This window comes from Antedon bifida, chromosome 10 (genome assembly GCF_963402885.1).
Source record: "Antedon bifida chromosome 10, ecAntBifi1.1, whole genome shotgun sequence".
Lineage (NCBI taxonomy): Eukaryota > Metazoa > Echinodermata > Crinoidea > Comatulida > Antedonidae > Antedon > Antedon bifida.
This window is the reverse complement of record NC_136235.1, coordinates 9492212-9513953: the sequence shown is the minus strand read 5'-3', so window position 1 is coordinate 9513953 and position 21742 is coordinate 9492212. Positions and strand designations below refer to the sequence as shown.

Sequence of the window (21742 nt, the reverse complement as noted above, 5' to 3'; positions counted from 1 at the left end):
AACGGTTAACGGTTTACTTTAGAAACTATGACTGTTTAAAAAAAGACATAATTTTGACGATTTTTTAAGCTTTTTCATAAAAAACGCGCACGAATTGTCTAACGTGTTCGTATGGCGTTATTTAAACTGGAAAAGGTCTAAATTGTTTTCAAAATCACTGGGAAAGGCTTGAAAAATATAATTCAAGAGAAAAAAATATGTTTTTAACGCTATGTGCGCACCGCGCGCATAAAAAATTGCGCGCCCGTGGGAATTTTTGACATGCTCAAAATGACAAGAAACGCGTAAAAAGTTGATTAGAAATTAATTTTGCGCATTTTGAAATTTTAAATGCGCGTGCGCGCGTAACTTCTTGTCAAACATGCCATTTTTAATCCGTAGAAAGTTTGCCCCTGATATGACTTAAATTTTGTCAAAGTGTCAATACTAAATGACTTTTGGTTTTTAATCTATGATCAATCATTGAAATTCATAAAATTGCGCATAAGTCACGTTGCGCAACTATGACGTCATTCAAAAATAGGAGGTGCACAACTTCACGTAAATGCCCATATGTTGTCAAAGTTATGAAATGTTATGTTTACACATTTTAGAGGAACACGACTCACAAAAAGGAAGGAAGGAAAGAAGAATAATACAGAAAAACTAGATTTGAACTCGTCACTTTGACGAGTTCGGGTTATCCGCGCAAACGCAACATGCACATACGTTTAAAATATATGAACGCCGACAATTATTATGCCATCCTATGACATGAATTAAATATGTTTACAGTGCTGAATTGTACCTATTTTGTTACATACAGCATATTACAGTATTTACAGAATACATTGTATGTTATATGCAGTGCAGCATAGACGAAATTACGAGACCCATCTTTTAAATGCAATTATTAACAAGATGACGTCATCAAATTGACATATAAAGATAACAATTTTTGAAGATAATTATCTAAATAATTACATTAATACAAATTTGAAGAATTTTGAGCACGTAAAAGTAAGATGCGCTCTCGTTTAAATGCAATGAACTTTTACGCAAGAGATGAAAATATGACTTTTTGAATTCAACTGGCCATATGATGACGTCACAACATCTGATTGGCAAAATATTCACATGAATTTGTATCTACAATCCAATAGCTTCCAGAAAACGTTTTAATCATGATTATCACTTTTTATTCTGACGAGTTATAACAGATTGAAATTTACTGTAAAGATAAAAATAGGTGACCCACGTTATTTACATTTTTAGACATGATGACGTCATAAAAATTAAAATATTTTTAACTCATGCGAAAGATAGTTGATTGTCCTAGACAGTATTAAAATATATGTGGAAATGGAATACGTATAAGCGAGATGCGCTCTATTTAATGTAATGAGCAATAACGAAACAGTAAAAAATTCAATATTTTACATTCGTGTGGCCATACGATGACGTCATAACATCCGAGGGGTAAAGATTCTGCATGAATTCATATCTACAACATATCTGCTTCTATATTAAATAAAAAAAATTGGGGGTAACGGTTGATCCTGAGGAGCTATAATAGATTCAAAATAGGCATAATTTTGACAAAATTTTGTCACTTTTGCAACTAAAACGCGCGCAAATGGTCTAAATCAACGTGTTCGTATGACATCATTTTAATTTGAAATTATGTCAATCTTTTTAAAATGACTAGGAAAGGCTGTAAAATCATAATTCAAGAGAAAAACACATGATTTTCATGCTCCGTGCGCACCTTACGCGTAAATTTTTTCGCGCGCGTGGGAATTTTTGACATGCTCAAAATGTCATGATCAGCGTAGAAAGTTGATTAGAAATTAATTTTGCGCATTTTGAAATTTTAAATGCGCGTGCGCGCGTAACTTCTTGTGAAACATGCCATTTTTAATCCATAGAAAGTTCGCCCGTAATATGACTTAAATTTTCACCAAGTGTCAATAAAAAATGACTTTTGGTTTATAATCTATGATCAATCATTGAAATTCGTAAAATCGTGCGTAACTTACGCTGCGCGACTCTAACGTCATATAACGAAGTTTCCTGCACATCTACAGCTACAGGTCAATCTTATGACAAAGTTACACAAAGTTATGTCTACAAAAATTTGAGATATAGCTGCAACAAAAATCCGGGAAAGAAAGAAGAATAAAGATGAAAAAAAAAAAAGATATTTACAATCACAAGGGTTATCCGCAACTTTAAAAGTTGCGGATAACCAACTAGATTTGAACTCGTCACTTTGACGAGTTCGGGTTATCCGCGCAAACGCAACGTGTAATATACACGTAGAAATGGAAAGGTCTACGTAAAAACTAATTCATTACAATGTATTGGTATTTTTGGCGGAGATTGCATGCCATACTGTGTTGGTGAAATTTGATCTGGCGGAAGGAGAGAAAAGAAAACGTGTTGTATGCGTGACGTGTAACTCCATGTTGATTTTACAAAGCCGTTGCTAGCTAGCTGTCTATTATTCGTTGACGATTCGATATAAAATTGTTGTAATATTATCAAACTTAAATTTGTTTACAATTGCATTAATTACTTTAAGAAATAGGTAAGAAATTATGAGGATCGTTGATGTTGATTGTTTTGTAATTGCTACTCACTGGCTGGGCCTAGAGAGCCTAGTGTAGTGTGTTTCACACACGGAAGGTTTGTTTGTAGTTTTCAGAGATGAGTTTTCTGCCAGATGGCTTCCGATGGAGCACGACAATCGTGTATGGCCTGATTTGTATGTTAAATATGAACAAATAGGCCTACTACACAGTGTACAAAGTCAGTACTAGCCTGTACAAGAATACGTGCTGTTTTAGTAGGACTAGTTCAAGGACAAACAACGACATTATAATAGTTAAAAAATAGCCTAGGCCTAGGCCCCTATAATATTACTTTTAATGTCATAAATACTAGGCGTAGGCCTAGGCCTAGCTGGCAAACTCGTAACTTAAATTGGTAACTAAATTGGGGATTGTAATGTAGGCATATCTATATGAAAAGTTTGTACACGTTTAGTGTTACTTATACTATAGAGGTGCATTTGAGTAGTAATAATATTAATAGTACAGTAGTTTCGCTTCTTGGTACAAATTAGTTTAATATTTTTACATGAAGTTTCTCTTTGTTGTTTTTAGGTTCTACCTGTTGGATAGTAATTAGCTGTGCTGTACATATGTGCCTGTCAGATTGTTTCTTCTGATATAATTTTTTTAAAGCCAATAACCTCTTAAATATTGTAAGTAAAGAAAATAAATAATGTATTGATTTAACTTTGGTGGCACTCTGACAGTGATGATGAACTGATAGAGAGTGAAATGCTGTAGCATATTTTTGAGCCACTAATAGTACAGAAGATTGACATAAATTAGAAAGGAACTGTTTTAATTTTATATAATTGTTTGGTCCAGATGAAATAAAAACATGAAAATGTAGGCCCTAATCATCCTGTTCTTAGCTATGTGAGGAAATTCTTTGTCCATTAAATCATTGTACTGTAATTAGATAGTTGTATTTAAATACTGTTAATTATCAATAATATGATGAATATTTTTGTTAAATTTTTAATAAAAATGTATGTTTATATTTTGTAGATTGTAGCTGTTAAACAGTGACTACATATAGGTTGCACTTTTCTGCTACATTGTTTATGTGAGTGTTTGGTCAATGAGTTTACTGTAGATTGGCTAGAGGGTGGACTGCAATGTTACTGCAGTTAAATAATTGATTCTTCGTGGAAGGGGACCCAACAGTATGACGGCTGCAATTAACTATTGAACACACCTACCATGCTTTCTACGCAGTCATGCACTGCTACCACTGCTAGCATTGATTGTATATGATTGTATGCATATTTACGGTGGCCATATTTAAGGTTTACTTCTTGTTATCTATGAAAGGGGAGTGAATTGTCTTTTTGTTCTTCTCTCTGCCCTTTCTAACATACAATACTGACCATAATGTCTGTGTTCATATCAGATGTAGGTTTGTTTTAATTAGACGTATAGATATAATACTTGTCTTAAAAATATATGGCTCTGTCTTCACATATTTGGTGGTGAGTTGGCCTTATTTGTTTGCTAGTCTAAATATTTCATGTCTGAACTTTTCTTTTTCTTTATTTCATTGCAGGTACCTGACTGTTATAATATTATTAACCCGCTGGATCTCAGAAGAGATCCGAATCTCAGAAGAGATTCTGCTCTCAGAAGAGAGTGCCAACGAGGGTTAATAGAATAATTTCAAATAGAATTTTAAATAGAATTTCAAATAGAACTTACTCAAAAATATTAAGCAAAAGCTTAAATAGACAGAAGTCTTGAAAAAAAATATATATTAAGCAGAAGAGATTCTGCTCCCAGAAGAGAGTGCCAACAAGGGATAATAGAATAGAATTTCAAAGAGAATTTCAAAGAAAATTTATAAAAAAATATTAAGCAGAAGCTTAAATATACAGAAGTCTTTAAAAAAGTATCAAGCAGAAGCTTAGAAGAGAATTAATAATAGAATAATAATAGCCCCTTTCAAGCATAGGCCCTTTCAAGCATAAGCTGAAAACCAGAAAAAATATATATAGAAACAAATACCTAGTAAAAGTAACATATAGGTGACATTTTACATAGGTGTTTTACAGATAACTTTGCAAAAGAACATTTTGATTTTAAAATCAAGGAAATATTTTGTAGAAGCAAGTATTAGGCAGAAGCTGAAAACAGAAATATTTTTTAGAAACAAATACTAAATAAAAGTAACGGATATAGGTGTAAAACAAAAGGAATATTTTGCAAAAGAAGAGAATTCTACATAGATATTTTTTTATCAGAAATTACTTTTTAGAAGGAACTAGCAAGCAGTTAAAAGAAATATTATTAAAGAGAAACAAAATTTAAGGTGAAACTTAAAATCATTGAATCAAAAAGAGAATATAAACTTGACTAATTGTTTTTAGAATTTTAATAACCGAAAGCAAATATTGTATTAAAGTTTGTATCAATTAAAAGAGTTTGCAAAATCAAATATCAAGTAGTACCTAATTGTAATATTTATTGAAATTGCAGAATACATATCAATTGTTTTAGAATTTGAAAACAAGTTTGGTTTTTTTTTTGCATAATGGATACAAAATTGATAACTATAGTTAATGGTCTTTTGTTGGTAGTGATCTTCTTAATGATGTGTTTATATAAGTATGTGACTAAAGAAGTGACAAGTAAGGAGTACAACATTGTCAATACACCTGGTAGGCCTAATGTTGATTGTGGAATTATGGATAAAACAACAGAATTTAAAACAGTCATGGATGACATCTTGTACCTACTTGATGAATGCTGTGATGAAAGCACTAAAAACAAGGAAAATGATGATACAGGTAATGCCTATTGTGAATGTATCAAAGATACAACTGAATTTAAAGAAGTAGTTGATGATATCCTAAACATAATATCCTGTGGTTTAGAACTTTCTTCAGAGTTTGATAAATGTGATCTGTGTAGTATTGAAGTGAAAGCAGAGGACATTTACATAACATGTGACTGCTGCAGTAAACATTTTCATGTGACATGTGTAAGAAATAGTTTTGAAGACAAACTATGTGATTCCAGAGTAATTTGGATTTGTTCAACGTGTGGGAATAGTAATTTTGCTGATAATATGTTGGGTGAAATAGGTATTCCCTGTCATTTCAATAGATATATGATTCTAGAACCTGATGACTCTATCACTGCAGACTTTCCAGAATTAACGAAAAATAAAGAAAAACGTTGTAATAATGCCAAATTAAAATGTCAACAAACAGGAAGTGAAGATTTACTTGGTAATGATTGGATAAGGGTGAGATCAAAGAAAAGAACTGACAACAGAAAAAAAAGATGTAAAAATAGAGGAAATAAGAAAAGGGGAAAGCGCGTTATAAGTGGTATAATTATAGAACCAGGTGTAAAATATATTGGCAAAGGTGTAAAAGATTTCTATGAAAGACGAAATAATAACAAAATGGAATGGAACATGAATAAAAGTACTTACAGAGAATACAAGGAAAATGACGAAACGAATGGTAAGCCTATGTGTGATGTTTTGAAAAATACAAAAGTAACAAACGGAATACAACAACAATCAGGTGGTGGTTCGAAACGTTCACGAAATAGCAAGGGTCGTTTTGTCAAAAGTAAGAAGATTGATAACAAAGAATCACAAGATAATATGGACCTGAATTTAAAACACCACAAGAATGATTGCGATACTATGGAACAGATTGGCGAAGATATTATTTTAAAGAACATGGGTAAAAATAACAATTCAGAAATGAAAACTGATGACGACTTTAAAATGAAATGTACTGAAGAAAACGACAACACAGCGACTGACGATGTGAAAGCACAAAATAGTAGCAAAATGAATGACAGAACTAATAGATTTGATAGTAATGTTACAGATTATAAAAATCAAACATGTGCAAGTTGTGAATTTGAGGAAAACGAAGTATCGATAATTGATGACGGATCCAAAAAAGCAGTGACTGAAAAAATTAGGTCCCATACTAAACCTAAATGTGACCAACATACTATCGATGTGGATATTGAGGTTTTAACAAAAAATAATTTTTCGGAAGAATTGATAATTGATGAGGGACCAAAACAAAATAATACACCAATAAGGAAGAATACACAATCAATAAATGAATTACAACTATATACTAGTAATGATAATAATATAACTGTAGCACAGGGTAGTTTTAATCAAGGGAATTATAGATTTGGCTTTGCAGGTGGTAAACAGTGTGTTGCAAATAGTCTTGTAGCTATTCTTTATTCTACAAAGAGGAATGGAAATGAATTTTACACTAAAGACCTTGACACAATATTGACTCTTGGAAACGAGTTGTACTGTTATATTCAGAAAGATTCCACTATGGACGAGGACCTTTTGATGATTTCAGAACTACCGAAAGAATTGGATATTTTGGATAACACCTTTGTAATATCTCCCAAAGAATCAGTGTTTGGCATAATAGATGGGGACCTCGAATGGATGGCTGAATATGGAGCCTTATCATTACACCAAGCTCTTGAACAAGAATTACACCAACATGATGCATTTTTTATGAATTTCAATAGAAGCACATTTTCTATTATCAAACGTGTAAATGGTTTCCTTATATTTGATCCACATGCAAGAGATCGTGTTGGTTGTGTTAGTGAGCATGGAAAAAGTATTTTAATATACAGTACATCTTGGAAAGGTGTGTACGGTTATTGTATAAAATTAGCAAGGTCAATGAACTGTAATTTACATGAAACTGAGTTTGAACTGACTGGTGTAAATGTTGAAAATAAGTCTATGGTGTTATGTTGCGCTTCTGTCATCTTAGATGATAATTCTGAACAAAACAACATAGGAAATGTCGATGTTAATGAACCTAGTACGTCTTACCAGTATAAATGCAGTACAAGATCACCTGACAAAAATATTGATTCTAAAGTTAAAGGCCAACAACATAATAAAGAAGGTCATGTCTCATCAAGTAATGGATGGCAAAGTGATAGTGATATCGAAATTGTTAATGTTCAGTATGAAGAAAGACCTGACAAGAATTTTAAATTTATTCCAATCTCAGAAGCACAAAAGAAAAACATTTGTAATGAAATAGGTATTCATTGTGAAAATACTGGTAAGAATTGTAGTATTAACAGAGCTAGTCAGATTGGACATCCTCTTCAAATTACGAATATCACAGGTGATGGTAATTGTTTTTATCGTGCAATTTCATACATTATTTCTGGGACAGAAGATAATCATTTACTTTTAAGAAAAGCAATTACTAATCATTTATTGAAGACGGGTGACTTATTTATTAATACATTTAGTCATGAATATAGATCAGTTAAGGAATATGTGTTGAAAAAAAGAATAATGGATAATGGAACGTGGGCATCCAATACTGAAATAAGTGCAATGGCAAACTTGCTTAATACAGATATTTACTCATTCAATGATCAAATTTTGACGTGGCAATTGTTTTCTGCTAAAAAGCCGGGAAGAATAGATGATGTTACAACTGACAATGGTATATATATTTTGTACACCATGAATGTGCATTTTAATGTAGTAAAATCTGTCGATGCCAGTCAAAATAATGTTCAGGAAACAACAGGACAAGTTGATATGGATATGACATCACAAAAAGAAAATTCAAATACAGAGGCGATTTTTCTGAAAAAGAATTCTACAACAAAGAAACGAAAGCAAATAAGAAAAGAAACATATGACACATTTGAAGACATAGAACCAAAATATAAACATAGTAAAACGGTCGAAGGTCTTTGTTCTGAAAGTAAAATAACAATATCGAAAGGAAAAAGAAAACAATCTTATAGAAATAGAAAAGAAAGACAAAAGAATCTACAAAGAATGAAACGGCAAAAGGATAAATCAGAAAAAACAAATATATATGAAAATAGAAATAAATATCAAAGTGATCCTGTATACAGAGAAGAAAAGAAACGTAAAGTAACAGAAGCACAAAAATTAAGATATGTTGATGATGATTATAAATTTCAAAAAAGGAAGGAAAACAGGGAAAGACAATACAAAATGTATAGATGTGAACCTCGATATAATGTTAAAATACGAAATAAAGCGAGACATAACTACAAAATTAATTTTGATTACCGAACAACCAAAAAAGAGAAAAAATTTAATAGATACCACAATGATGTAATATTTAGACATAACACAAAAACAAAAAATAAATGCAAATTTTCAGAAAAGTATAACAGTGACCCTAAATTCAGACAAAATTTGAGGGAAAAATTTGTATCAAGGTATAGGAATAATTTAAATTTCAGAGAAAATTGGAGGACAAAATTCGTAGCTAAGTATCGTAATAATTCCAAATTTAGAGAAAACTTAAGGCAGAAATTGGCAGATAAGTATCAGAATAATTTAAAATTTAGTCAAAGATGTAAGGAAAAATTGGCAGATAAGTATCGGAGTAATTTGAAATTTAGACAAAACTGTAAGCTGAAATTGTCAGAAAAATATCGTGCAAATTTGGAATTCAGACAAAAGTGTAAACAAAGTAATAAGCAAAGATTTACAGAAAAATATCATCGTGATCCAGTGTTCCGAAAAAAAGTTTTTAAGAAAAACAAGAAGCATCAGGAAAAGAGAAAAACAGAAAAGAGTAATTTTGAGTTTGTTTTGAAAAACTTCAGGGAAACAATTTCTCGTGGTCCTGAATATATTTGTTGTGTATGCTTTAAATTGTTATTCCAAAATCAAGTTATGAAATGTTCTAAAGCTAAGTACGATAATAGGACGTGTATAAATGAAAAGTATTTGCATATTTGCAACAATAAATGTAATAAACCTTGTCAATTTGTCGAATCACCAAGATATCATTTATGGATTTGTTTCACATGCCACAGGAAACTGTTAAATGGAAAAGTCCCTGCAGAAGCGAATTCAAACAATTTAGAACTGCATGATATTCCTCCTGAGCTTGAGTGTTTAAATAATTTAGAGCAGCACTTGATAGGATTAAATATTCCTTTTATGAAATTAATGAATTTACCCAAAGGTGGACAGCATGGAATACATGGTCCAGTCGTCTGTGTACCATCAAATACTATTGAAACCGTGAAAATTCTGCCCAGACCAGAGGCTGATGATCAATTAATATCCGTAAAATTGAAGCGAAAGTTGTCTTACAAAAGTTATTATAAATACAAATTTGTTAACACAGCTAATGTTATTCAAGCTCTTGAATATTTACAAGATCATAACAAATGGTACTTTGATGTAGCTATTAATGAAGAATGGCACAATTATTTATCTAAAGAAAATATCGGAAGTGGAGATAATAATAATCAAACATGTATAGAAAACAACGAAGAAGAAGTAGAAGACCGATTGTGTGGTGCTGTTTTTGACACAAGTCTTCAACCTGTTGACAGGCGACAAAATTTGGTTGATGAATATTTTCGTGATATAATTTGTTGTGCGCCTTGTGAAAACAATAGCCCAGTTGCATTGTTAAAGAATAAAAGTAATGAAGCAAAATCATTTCCAGTGTTATTTCCAACAGGTCAACCAACATTCCATGATACCAGAGATGTTAAAATAACCCTTGGACGTTATTTCCACAACAGATTAATGCATGTAGATAACAGATTTGCAAAAAATGCTGAATTCATATTTTATGCTCAATCTTTATATGAACTTCAACAAATTTTATCAAGTATTTCCATTGCATTGCGAAAGGGATCAAGTAAAAAGGATGATTTTAGCAAAGTAACTGTTGCAGATTTAAAAAATGTTAACAAAGTTGAGGAAATTTTAAAATCTGACAAGGGTTATAAATTTTTAAAACAAATACGTGGGACTCCACCATACTGGCAAGCAACACAGAAGGACGTAATGGCAATGGTTAGACAGATTGGCAAACCAACATTTTTTCTTTCATTCTCAAGTGCTGACTTCCGTTGGAAAGAAATAATGACCACATTATTAAGTCAAACAGGAGACAAAAGAAACATTGATGAATTAGAATGGGCAGATAAATGTAATTTGTTGAAGTCGAATCCAGTAACAGTTGCGAGAATGTTTGACAAACGCTTTCACACTTTTTTGAAAAATGTAATTTTGTCTGAATCACAACCTATTGGTAAAGTTGTAGATTATTTTTATCGAATTGAATTTCAAATGAGAGGAAGTCCACATGTTCATATGTTAGTTTGGGTTCAAAATGCTCCTATTTTTTGTTCAGATGAAGATAAGGAAGTTATTAATTTTGTTGATAAATATATTTCTTGTTCTATTCCATGTCAAACTGTAGATCCTGAATTGAATGAAATTGTTACCAGTGTGCAGATTCATAGTAAAAGACATTCTAAATCGTGTAAAAAGAAAGGAACAATTTGTAGATTTAACTTTCCAAGACAACCTTCTCAAAAAACATTTGTTATGAGACCTACTGTGAGTGAAGGTAATGATGATACTAAACAAGCAAAAGACTTATTAACCTCAGTAAAAGAGGCTGTGACTAATGAAGAACCATATGAAAATGCCAAAGAACTTTTCAAAAGTTTAGGTATTACACAAAGTGCATTTGAGAAGGCAAATAATTGTATAGCTACTGAAGAAAAGATTGTTATGAAGAGAAACCCTCAAGACGCATGGGTAAATCAGTATAATCCTTCCTTATTAAGAGCATGGAATGCTAATATGGATATTCAGTATATAACAAATGTATATGCATGTATTACTTACGTTGTGCAATATTTGTCAAAATCTGAACGGGAAATGGGCTTACTTTTATCTCATACAGCATCAGAAGTGAAAGAAGGAAATGAAGATGCTAGACAAAGTTTACGAAAACTTGGTAATGTCTACATGAATAATCGAGAAGTTTCTGCCCAAGAAAGTGTTTATCGTGTCTGTGGTTTGAGATTAAAAGAATGTTCAAGGAAAGTGGAATATATTCCAGTAGGACCTAATCCTGTTAGAATGAGTTTACCACTAAGTGTAATTAAAAACAAAGCAGATGATAACGAATGTGCCTGGTTGCCAAATAAGCTTGATAAATATAAAGCTCGACCTAATAGTTTTGAGTTTAATAAAATGTGCCTTGCAACATTTTGTTCTAATTATAGAATATTAAGTACATCAGAAATGAAAGGGAAAAAAAGAATGTATTTAAATTAAAAAAGCAATTTGGATTCATACAAAAAAGAACGAAAACTAGCAATGCTATAGTCCGATACCCTCGTTTTCATATGGATAGAGATCCTGACAAATATTATCTAAGTATATTGCAGTTATTTTTACCGTTTCGAAATGATGAACAGTTAAAACCACCACATTTTCAAACATATGAACAGTTTTATGAGGACGGATCTGTTAAATTATGTGGTAGTCGTAAATTGCAAAGAGTAAAGTCCATAGTTCAAGGAAACATGAAACAGTATGAAAAAAGTGCTGATGATGTTGAAGACGCAAAAGAGTTTTTAGCCAAATTTGGACCACAAGAAGATGCATGGAGTCTTTTATGTCCAGAAACTGAAAAAGAAAGGTTAGACAATCCAAAGCCAAATGTAGACATTGATGATGAAGAAAACGAATTTATCATTCCAGATTTTGGACTTCAAAAAAATCATACATCTAAAGCAGAGTCTAATTCATCTTATATTTCAAGACCAGAATTAAACAAAATGATTCGATCTTTAAATGAAAAACAACAACATATATTTTATAAGACAAGACAATGGTGCTTAGACAAAGTTAATGGTAAACGACCTGAACCATTTTACACTTTCATAACTGGAGGCGCAGGTACTGGGAAAAGTCATTTGGTAAATTGTATTTATAATGAAGGAACACGCATTCTTGGCAAAATTGTGGAGAACCCTGATGATTTGTCAATATTAAAATTAGCTCCTACAGGGATTGCAGCATATAATATTAACGGTCAAACAATACATAGCGCTTTGTCTATCCCGATTAGTATCTCATTTCCATATCAACCACTTGGGGAAGAAAAAATAAGTGCACTTCGTAATCAGTTGAGTCAGTTGCAGATTGTTATTATAGATGAAATATCAATGGTAAATCAAAGGTTACTTTGGTATGTCCATGGAAGATTAAGGCAAATAAAGCAAGTACGCAATGATAGTCCATTTGGTAATATTTCAGTAATTGCAGTTGGTGATTTTTATCAGTTACCCCCTGTGATGGGTACTTCTTTATATAAAGATACATTGGAAAGCTCACTGTGGATAGATAACTTTAAGCAAGTACAGTTAGATCAAATCATGAGACAAAAAGAAGATAAAGAATTTGCTCTATTGTTAAACAAACTGCGCACAAAAGAAAGAAATGAATGTTTGTCTGATAAAGATTTATTAGTTTTAAAATCACGTGAAACAGGTAAAGAATGTGAAGATGCTGTTCATATTTACCCGTGTAACAAGCAAGTGGATGAATGGAATAAGAAAATGTTGCATAAGACATGTACAGATATTGTATGCATTGAAGCAGAGGATGTTGTAGTTAACAGCAAGAAACAAAACAAAAAATGTAACAAACCTCAAAAATCACGTCAAACTAGTTTATTAAATTATTTGTGGATTGCACTTAATGCCAGAGTGATGTTGATTAAAAATGTAGATGTTAAAAAAGGATTAACAAATGGATGTATGGGACATGTTGAAGAAATAATTAAGGCCAGTCAAAGCGCTAAACCAGTATCTATTAAAGTAAAATTTGACAATAATGAAATTGGTGTTCAGGCAATTGAAATGTTTCAGGAATCTATTGGGAACAAATATAGTCGGAAGCAGTTTCCTCTCAAATTAGCATATGCATGCACAGTTCATAAAGTGCAAGGAATGACAATAAATAAAGCACTGGTTTCTCTTAAAAATACTTTTGCGCCTGGACAAGCATACGTAGGACTCAGTCGTGTTACATCAATATCTGGACTTACTATTGAAAATTTTAATCCCAAGCTGATTTATTGTGATCCACACATACAGAAATGCTTAAATAAAATGAATTCATACATACAATATGATAAACGAAGTCATGATTTGGATTCTATTTTTTCAATAATGTTACATAACATTCAAGGACTTAAACAACACTTTGTTGATCTTCAGTGTAATGATTTGTTTATGAATTCTAGTATCATATGTCTAACTGAAACATGGTTGAATAAGGATGACGATTTTTTTGATGTAGATATACAGCCGTATAAATTGTATCATCAATCAAGGTATAACTCGTATTCTAATACAAATGCTCTGACTTCAAAATTTAAAAATCTGGCCCATGGTGGCGTTGCTGTGTATTCCAAGAACACGTTTTCAAGCAGATTAAACATATGCATCAATGATATAGAGGCAATTTCATTTTTAATAACAAGTCCAATTTCAGTTGTCGTGTCAGTAATTTATCGACCTCCAAGTTATGATATCAAACAATTCTGTCAGCATTTGAGCATATTATTGGAAGAGATACATAAAGTATGTACTAAATGTATTATAATGGGTGATTTCAATGAAGATCTTTTCAAACAATCTTCCAAAGTGAATACATTAATGTTAGAGAATGGGTACCAACAACATGTCATAAGTTCTACAACTGAAAATAATACATTGATTGATCATGTCTATACCAAAGGTCTTGATTCGGTACAGGCTGAAGTAATTCCAATTTATTATAGTTATCATGAAGCCATTCAAATTAAATTTTAATTGCAATATTTTAAATTATTCAGCTTATGTTTATTGTTGTTTGAAGAACATTATATTATATTACGTTTATTAAACGAAGAAAAAAAAAACAAGACAAAATGGAATATATACTGTTTTGTCACTACATGTGCAATCCTGGTAAAGATAAACTGAAAAATGTATTAATATATACTTAATGGAAAGTGAAACTAAAAAAAGCATGTTTTATAAAAGAACTTCAAAGTCGAATTTTTACAAGAACTTGAGTAAAAGAGTAAAACACTTAATACGAACTTAAAATATAACTGAAAAAAAATTGCAAAAAGAGAATAATGACATACTTAAATGTAGTATGTCTCCCTGTGAATGAGAGGCAGGGAACTCTAACGTGATGTCATTATCTCGTACTAGAGAAACAATACCAGGTGAGTAAAATACATATCTATCTTTATTTACGAATCATGGGCCTATAATATTATCTCTCATCTCTTATAGTATGAATATTGTTCTGTACTTTGAATATTATTTAGATTTTTTTTCCCTTTTAGGTGTTTTTATCGCTTCAAGCAAAATGGTATCCGACTAAGGCATCTAATAATTCAGTCATTCGCTCTTTTACACGCTGTAAATGATATAAGATTAATATAGGGGTACTTAATACGAACTTAAAATATAACTGAAAAAAATTTGCAAAAAGAGAATAATGACATACTTAAATGTAGTATGTCTCCCTGTGAATGAGAGGCAGGGAACTCTAACGTGATGTCATTATCTCGTACTGGAGAAACAATACCAGGTGAGTAAAATACATATCTATCTTTATTTACGAATCATGGGCCTATAATATTATCTCTAATCTCTTATAGTATGAATATTGTTCTGTACTTTGAATATTATTTAGATTTTTTTTCCCTTTTAGGTGTTTTTATCGCTTCAAGCAAAATGGTATCCGACTAAGGCATCTAATAATGCAGTCATTCGCTCTTTTACACGCTGTAAATGATATAAGATTAATATAGGGGTATCGTAATGCAGTTGATTAGAGATTTAATTTCAGATAATTTTCAATTGAGAATCGTGTATTCATGTATCAATAAATATGTGTCTAATAAATCCATGATGACTAACTAACCAGTGTATATCAACAGTACAAATATATAACCTATAATATTTCTAAATGTGTCCAACTTTCAATAATACTACATTGTACGTAAAAAGTAAAGTGAGCTTTTTACAAATATATATATATTGTATCCAATCATTGTATCTCATTGTTTTTTGTCAGTACTTCCTTTGTTAGATAAAAACACAGAGCGTATTATTTACCTATTATAGAGCATTGGCAAGCGCGCGATTTTTTAATCCTAATTTTACATTCAAAGACTTTCAACATTAACAAAGTCAGTGCTGAATTGTAACTATTTTTTTTTGTCATAGTATAATATATAGAGTGCAGAATAGCTAAACTTGGGACCAACATGTATACAAATACTGCAAACTGTATGATACAAAATAGACACAATTCATCACTGTAAATCGTGGAAAGAAAGAAGTAGATTTGAATCCGTCACTTTGACGAGTTAGTTATCCGCACGACAAACGCCACGTGCATGTCATGCGTTGGAATATTGCACACAGAAAAATACTACGGCATTATGACCTGAACTGAAGAATATGATAATGTTGTTAGTGCTGAATTCTGTCTATTGTGTGTCATATATTATATACAGTATACACAGTATAATCTGTATACATATTACATACAGTGTAGAATAGGTCAAATTACGGGACCCGCCATTTTGTCCTATTTTTAACATAGTGACAGTATCAAAATGAAATACTAATATAACAATTTCGAAAGAAAATTATCTCAGCAACAACATATTAACGTATAGAAGAAATTTGAATGCGTAAAATATAGATGCGCGCTCTTTTAAATGACGCAAAATATGAAAATACGACTTTTTTTATTCAACTGGACATATGATGACGTCACAACATCTGATGGGCAAAATGTTTACAAGATTTCGTATCTACAATCCAATAGCTTCCAAAACACGTTTTAATCATGATTATCACTTTTTATTCTGACGAGCTATAACAGATTAAAATTTACTGTAAAAATGAAAATAAGTGATCCACGTTATTTACATTTTTAGACATGATGACGACATAACAATTAAAATATTTTTAACTCATGCGAAAGAGAGTTGATTGAAGGAGACAATATCAAAATCTCGGAGGAAATTTAATAGGTATAAAGCGAGATGCGCTCTGTTGAATGTGATGAGCAATAACAAAAGAGACAAAAATCCTATATTTCACATTCGTGTGGCCATACGATGACGTCATAACATCCAAGAGGTAAAAATTCTGCATGAATTCATATCTACAACATATCTGCTTACATATTAAATTTAAAAAATTGGGGGTCATGGATGATCCTGAGGAGCTATAATAGATTCAAAATTGGCATTATTTTGACAATATTTATAACTTTTTCAACTAAAACGCGCGCAAATGGTATAAATCAACGTGTTCGTATGACGTCATTTTAATTTGAAATGATGTCAATATTTTTTAAAATGACTAGGAAAGGCTGGAAAATCATAATTCAAGTGAAAAAACATGATTTTCATGCTCCGTGCGCACCATACGCGTAAACTTTTTCGCGCGCGCGGGAATTTTTGACATGCTGAAAATATCATGATCAGCGTAGAAAGTTGATTAGAAATTAATTTTGCGCATTTTGAAACTTTAAATGCGCGTGTGCGCGTAACTTCTTGTTAAACATGCCATTTTTAATCCATAGAAAGTTTGCCCTTGATATGACTTAAATTTTCACCAAGTGTCAATACAAAATGACTTTTGGTTTATAATCTATGACCAAACATTGAAATTCATAAAATCGCGCGTAACTTACGCTACGCGACTCTAATGTCATATAACGAAGTTTCCTAAACTATATGAACCTCGACAATTATTATGCCATCCTATGACATGAAATAAATATGTTGAAAGTGCTGAATTGTACCTAATATGTATATAGCATACAGCATATTACAGTATTTACAGAATACACTGTATATGTTATATACAGTGTAGCATAGACGAAATTACGAGACCCATCTTTTAAATCCAATTATTAACACGATGACGTCATCAAATTGACATATAAAATAACAATTTTAGAAGATAATTATCTAATTAATTACATTGATTCAAATTTGAAAAATGTTGGGCACGTAAAAGTGAGATGCGCTCTCGTTTAAACGCAATGAACTTTTACGCAAGAGATGTAAATGTGACTTTTTGAATTCAACTGGCCATATGATGACGTCACAACATCTAATTGGCAAAATATTCACATGAATTTGTATCTACAATCCAATAGCTTCCAGAAAATGTTTTAATCATGATTATCACTTTTTATTCTGACGAGCTATAACAGATTGAAATTTACTGTAAAGATGAAAATAGGTGACCCACGTTATTTACATTTTTAGACATGATGCCGTCATAAAATTAAAAATATTTTTAACTCATGCGAAAGATAGTTGATTGACCTAGACAGTATTAAAATATCTGAGGAAATGGAATACGTATAAGCGAGATGCGCTCTATTTAATGTGATGAGCAATAACGAAAGAGTAACAAATCCTATATGTTATATTCGTGTGGCCATACGATGACGTCATAACATCCGAGTGGTAAAGATTCTGCATGAATTTATATCTACAACATATCTGCTTAAATATTAAAATAAACAAATTGGGGGTCGTGGATGATCCTGAGGAGCTATAATAGATTAAAAATAGGCAAAATTTTGACAATATTTTGTCACTTTTGCAACTAAAATGCGCGCAAATGGTCTAAATCAACGTGTTCGTATGACGTCATTTTAATTTGAAATGATGTCAATATTTTTTTTAATGACTAGGAAAGACTAGAAAATCACAATTCAAGAGAAAAACACATGATTTCATGCTCCGTGCACACCTTACGCGTAAAATTTTTCGCGCGCGTGGGAATTTTTGACATGCTTAAAATGTCATGATCAGCGCAGAAAGTTGATTAGAAATTATTTTTGCGCATTTTGAAACTTTAAATGCGCGTGCGCGCGTAACTTCTTGTAAAACATGCCATTTTTAATCCATAGAAAGTTTGCCCTTGATATGACTTAAATTTTCACCAAGTGTCAATACAAAATTACTTTTATTTTTTATCCTATGATCAATCATTGAAATTCATAAAATCGCGCGTAAGTCACTTTGCGCAACTCTGACGTCATTCAAAATATGGAGGTGCACAACTTCAGGTAAATGTCCATATAATGACAAAGTTATACAAAAGATATATTTACAAGAAATAGGGGATATGCTGCTCACAAAAATCCGGGAAAGAAAGAAGAATAAAGATGAAAATGATTTTTACAATCACAAGGGTTATCCGCAACTTCTAAGTTGCGGATAACCAAAAATATTGATCTCATACAATTACAAGGAGTTATCCGCTTGGTATACCAAGCGGATAACTAATAATACAGAAAAAAAATATTGATCTCATACAATAACAAGGAGTTATCCGCTTGGTATACCAAGCGGATAACTAATAATACAGAAAAAAAATATTGATCTCATACAATAACAAGGAGTTATCCGCTTGGTATACCAAGCGGATAACTAATAAAGAAGAAACGCGCAATTAAAGAAGTCCGCAACAAATTCGAAAGCTCCTCGCACAATTAAAGAAGTCCGCAACAAATTCGAAAGCTCCTCGCACAATTAAAGAAGTCAGCAACAAAATCAAAAGCTCCTCGCACAATTAAAGAAGTCCGCAACAAATTCGAAAGTACCTCGCACAATTAAAGTACAGTAGTCCGCAACAAATTCGAAAGTAACTCGACGTGGTCCTTTGGTGTAAGCTTTCATGACAGGGTGGTGTGTGTGAGCAGCCAGTCAAGATGATGTGATATGATGGACTTGAACTTCGTAGGTCGTAGTGAAAATGTATTGTTACATCTGTGGGACATCCCTGTCAGAAGATTCTCATTTTTGCCATCATTGTGGACACGGTGGGTACATTTTCTAGCTTTGTAGATAGGCAAACCGTGCGGAGGCCTAGGCCCTATATAGACTGTGTGGGGAATGAGCCTGAAAAAGAACCCTAGAAAGTGGATTTTGTGATCTCCTCCTATTCTTAGGGAGATTGGATGATACAATGTAAATGTATAGTTGATATGTATCTAATTAATAATTCAGTTGATCCCACTTCCAAAACATAAAGAGAAAGTGAAATTTTAGCTGCAAAAAATATTATTTGAACATAAGGAAATACATCAGAAATAGCGCCCTCTGTTGACGAAAATAGCTATTTTACTGTACTGTAATTGCAATACAAGTACTATAATAATAGCTGGACTAGTTAAAATCGGTTCTTTGCTTGAACAATAGGTGATAGTAATATAAATTCAAATAATTAAAGCAAAACAATTTATAGAATAGTAATAAATATGTTGTAGAGTCACTGAATAAATTACAGTTTTTATTTTAATTCAGCTGTATTTCAGGTTCACTTCAGGCTGAGTGTTCATGCTACTAGATGTTGTAAAATATGGGACAACTATTTACTTAGTTAATACAGGTCTCCCTCCAATTAAAGACCACTTTAGGGACCAGGGTTTTAGCGGTCTTTAGTTTCTAATTAGAATCACTTTATTAAGGACTGCCTCTTTGGTATCCATTGGTGTAACAGAAAAGTGGTCTTTTTTGTTATTGTTATAATATTGTTTTTGTGGAATGATGTAACGTATGTATATCTTTTATTTAATTATACCTTATTGATGATTGTTTCTGGTCATTACAGATCTTCAGCTCCAGCTTATTGACCCACAGAATGAAGTCGACACTGAAGAAACTGAAAACAAATTCAATGAGGAGGAAGCAATCTCATATTACTTCAACAGCGGTTACGAATACAACGAAATACTTGCATTCCTTGAACGGTATCACGGTTTAACAATGAGGTACAGTACACTTCTTAGGCGACTTCGCCAGCTTGGGCTACGAAGACGTTGCAATAGAGACACTGATGAATTTCGCACCAATTTAACTAACATACGGCAGCGAATCGTCGAAATTATCAATGGCCCAGGAAGTTTTAGTGGTTACCGTTCTATCTGGCACACCTTAGAAATGGAAGGACTTCGCTGTCCCCGTTCAGTGGTGGAGGCATTGCTGAAAGAAATCGATCCAGCAGGAACGATTTTGCGGCGCCGACATCGACTACGTCGAAGACAGTATACAAACCCTGGGCCAAGCTACGCATGGCACATAGACGGCTATGACAAGCTGAAGCCCTGGGGTTTCCCTATTCATGGCTCCATCGATGGCTTCAGCAGGCGTGTATTGTGGCTCAATGTCACGGATTCGAAAAAAATCTCCTGACAACATCGCTGCTATGTATCTTAAAAGCGCCAAAGAGCTTGGTGGATGCCCAGTTGAACTAGTAACGGACCTAGGTACAGAAAATGGTATTGCAGCGGCAATGCAGTGCTACTTTCGGGATAATGATATGTCTCATAGATATGTACCATCGCCAAGAAATCAACGTATAGAGGGGTGTTGGTCTTTCTTTGCAAGGCAGTATGCGTCATGGTGGAGAACCTTTTTTGCAGATCTTGAATTTAGGCGTATCATTGACATGTCATCAATAATAAGTAAAGAATGCTTGTGGTTCTGTTTCTCTTCTCTGCTGCAAAGAGACCTAGACAACGTAAAGGAACATTGGAATACTCATTTCATAAGAAGATCTCGACATAATACAGTGCACGGGCGGCAACATTCATTGTATTTTTTACCGGATATCCACGGTGGTGAAAGAAACCTTTTACTGCAAGTTGAAAGGCCTGAATCTTGTCAGAACCGTCCAACGAATACCTAGATTACTTCACAATGGTACAAAACTCTGCGGTGATCCCTCGTTCTAACAATTGGAGTGAAGCCCTCAATCGATATCAGACCCTGTTGCATATTTCTGAAGTAGGGATTAATTGACCTCATGCGACATATCAATAATAATGAACACTGAGCACCAGCTTTATTTATTTTCTAAACTATTAATAATAAATACGGAAATAGATTGCTCATAAATTGTAGGATTTTCAAAGAACCGATTGACCATTCATTTATCATATAACCAATGTTGAATACCACCTATGTATCAACAAATTAACGTCCGCCACTCTCCTGAAAAGTCATCTAATTCCGGCTGTTGAAGGCCCCTTTAACTCTAATCACATAAAACAAAATCGCACTTAATTATGTTTATAAAACCTGAGGAGAACCAGTAGTCACTGTTTTGCTTGTTTACATGTGCAGAATCACTGCAAAGAAAACCTGGTATCTAAAGGCCTGTTTATACTACAGCGATAACGATCGACGATAAAAAGCAATTTTTCCTATAGAAAATATAATAAATAAGAGAATTTTTCATACTAGCAC

General features: G+C 32.5%; 2 protein-coding genes and 1 long non-coding RNA gene across 3 annotated transcripts; all 3 read left to right on the top strand.

Annotated features, from left to right (window-relative positions):
- Positions 1 to 2429: 2429 nt before the first annotated feature.
- On the top strand, positions 2430 to 5025 carry LOC144854651 (uncharacterized). The gene is made up of 4 exons (XR_013614649.1): positions 2430 to 2569; positions 3147 to 3247; positions 3603 to 3660; positions 4141 to 5025. It is a non-coding gene; the product is annotated as an uncharacterized LOC144854651 (long non-coding RNA).
- Positions 5026 to 5181: 156 nt separating this feature from the next.
- LOC144853445 (uncharacterized) lies at positions 5182 to 14872 on the top strand. The gene is made up of 4 exons (XM_078711141.1): positions 5182 to 11532; positions 11889 to 12178; positions 12269 to 14210; positions 14789 to 14872. The coding sequence occupies exons 1-4, from the start codon at positions 5182 to 5184 to the stop codon at positions 14870 to 14872; spliced, it is 8667 nt and encodes a 2888-aa protein (XP_078567267.1).
- A 4263-nt stretch (positions 14873 to 19135) lies between these two features.
- On the top strand, positions 19136 to 21590 carry LOC144854398 (uncharacterized). Its single transcript, XM_078712345.1, has 2 exons — positions 19136 to 19314; positions 20106 to 21590. The coding sequence occupies exons 1-2, from the start codon at positions 19248 to 19250 to the stop codon at positions 20684 to 20686; spliced, it is 648 nt and encodes a 215-aa protein (XP_078568471.1). The 5' UTR covers positions 19136 to 19247; the 3' UTR covers positions 20687 to 21590.
- The last annotated feature ends 152 nt before the right edge of the window (positions 21591 to 21742 follow it).

Bases quoted from the DNA above. Each gene is read 5' to 3' on its own strand.
- LOC144853445 (XM_078711141.1), top strand. From the start codon at position 5,182: ATGTGTTTATATAAGTATGTGACTAAAGAAGTGACAAGTAAGGAGTAC. The intron at 12,179-12,268 runs GTCTAATTCATC...TTATAAGACAAG, and splicing joins AATCATACATCTAAAGCAGA to ACAATGGTGCTTAGACAAAG. The intron at 14,211-14,788 runs GTAATTCCAATT...TTTCCCTTTTAG, and splicing joins TTGATTCGGTACAGGCTGAA to GTGTTTTTATCGCTTCAAGC.
- LOC144854398 (XM_078712345.1), top strand. From the start codon at position 19,248: ATGTATTGTTACATCTGTGGGACATCCCTGTCAGAAGATTCTCATTTT. The intron at 19,315-20,105 runs GTGGGTACATTT...TGGTCATTACAG, and splicing joins TTGCCATCATTGTGGACACG to ATCTTCAGCTCCAGCTTATT.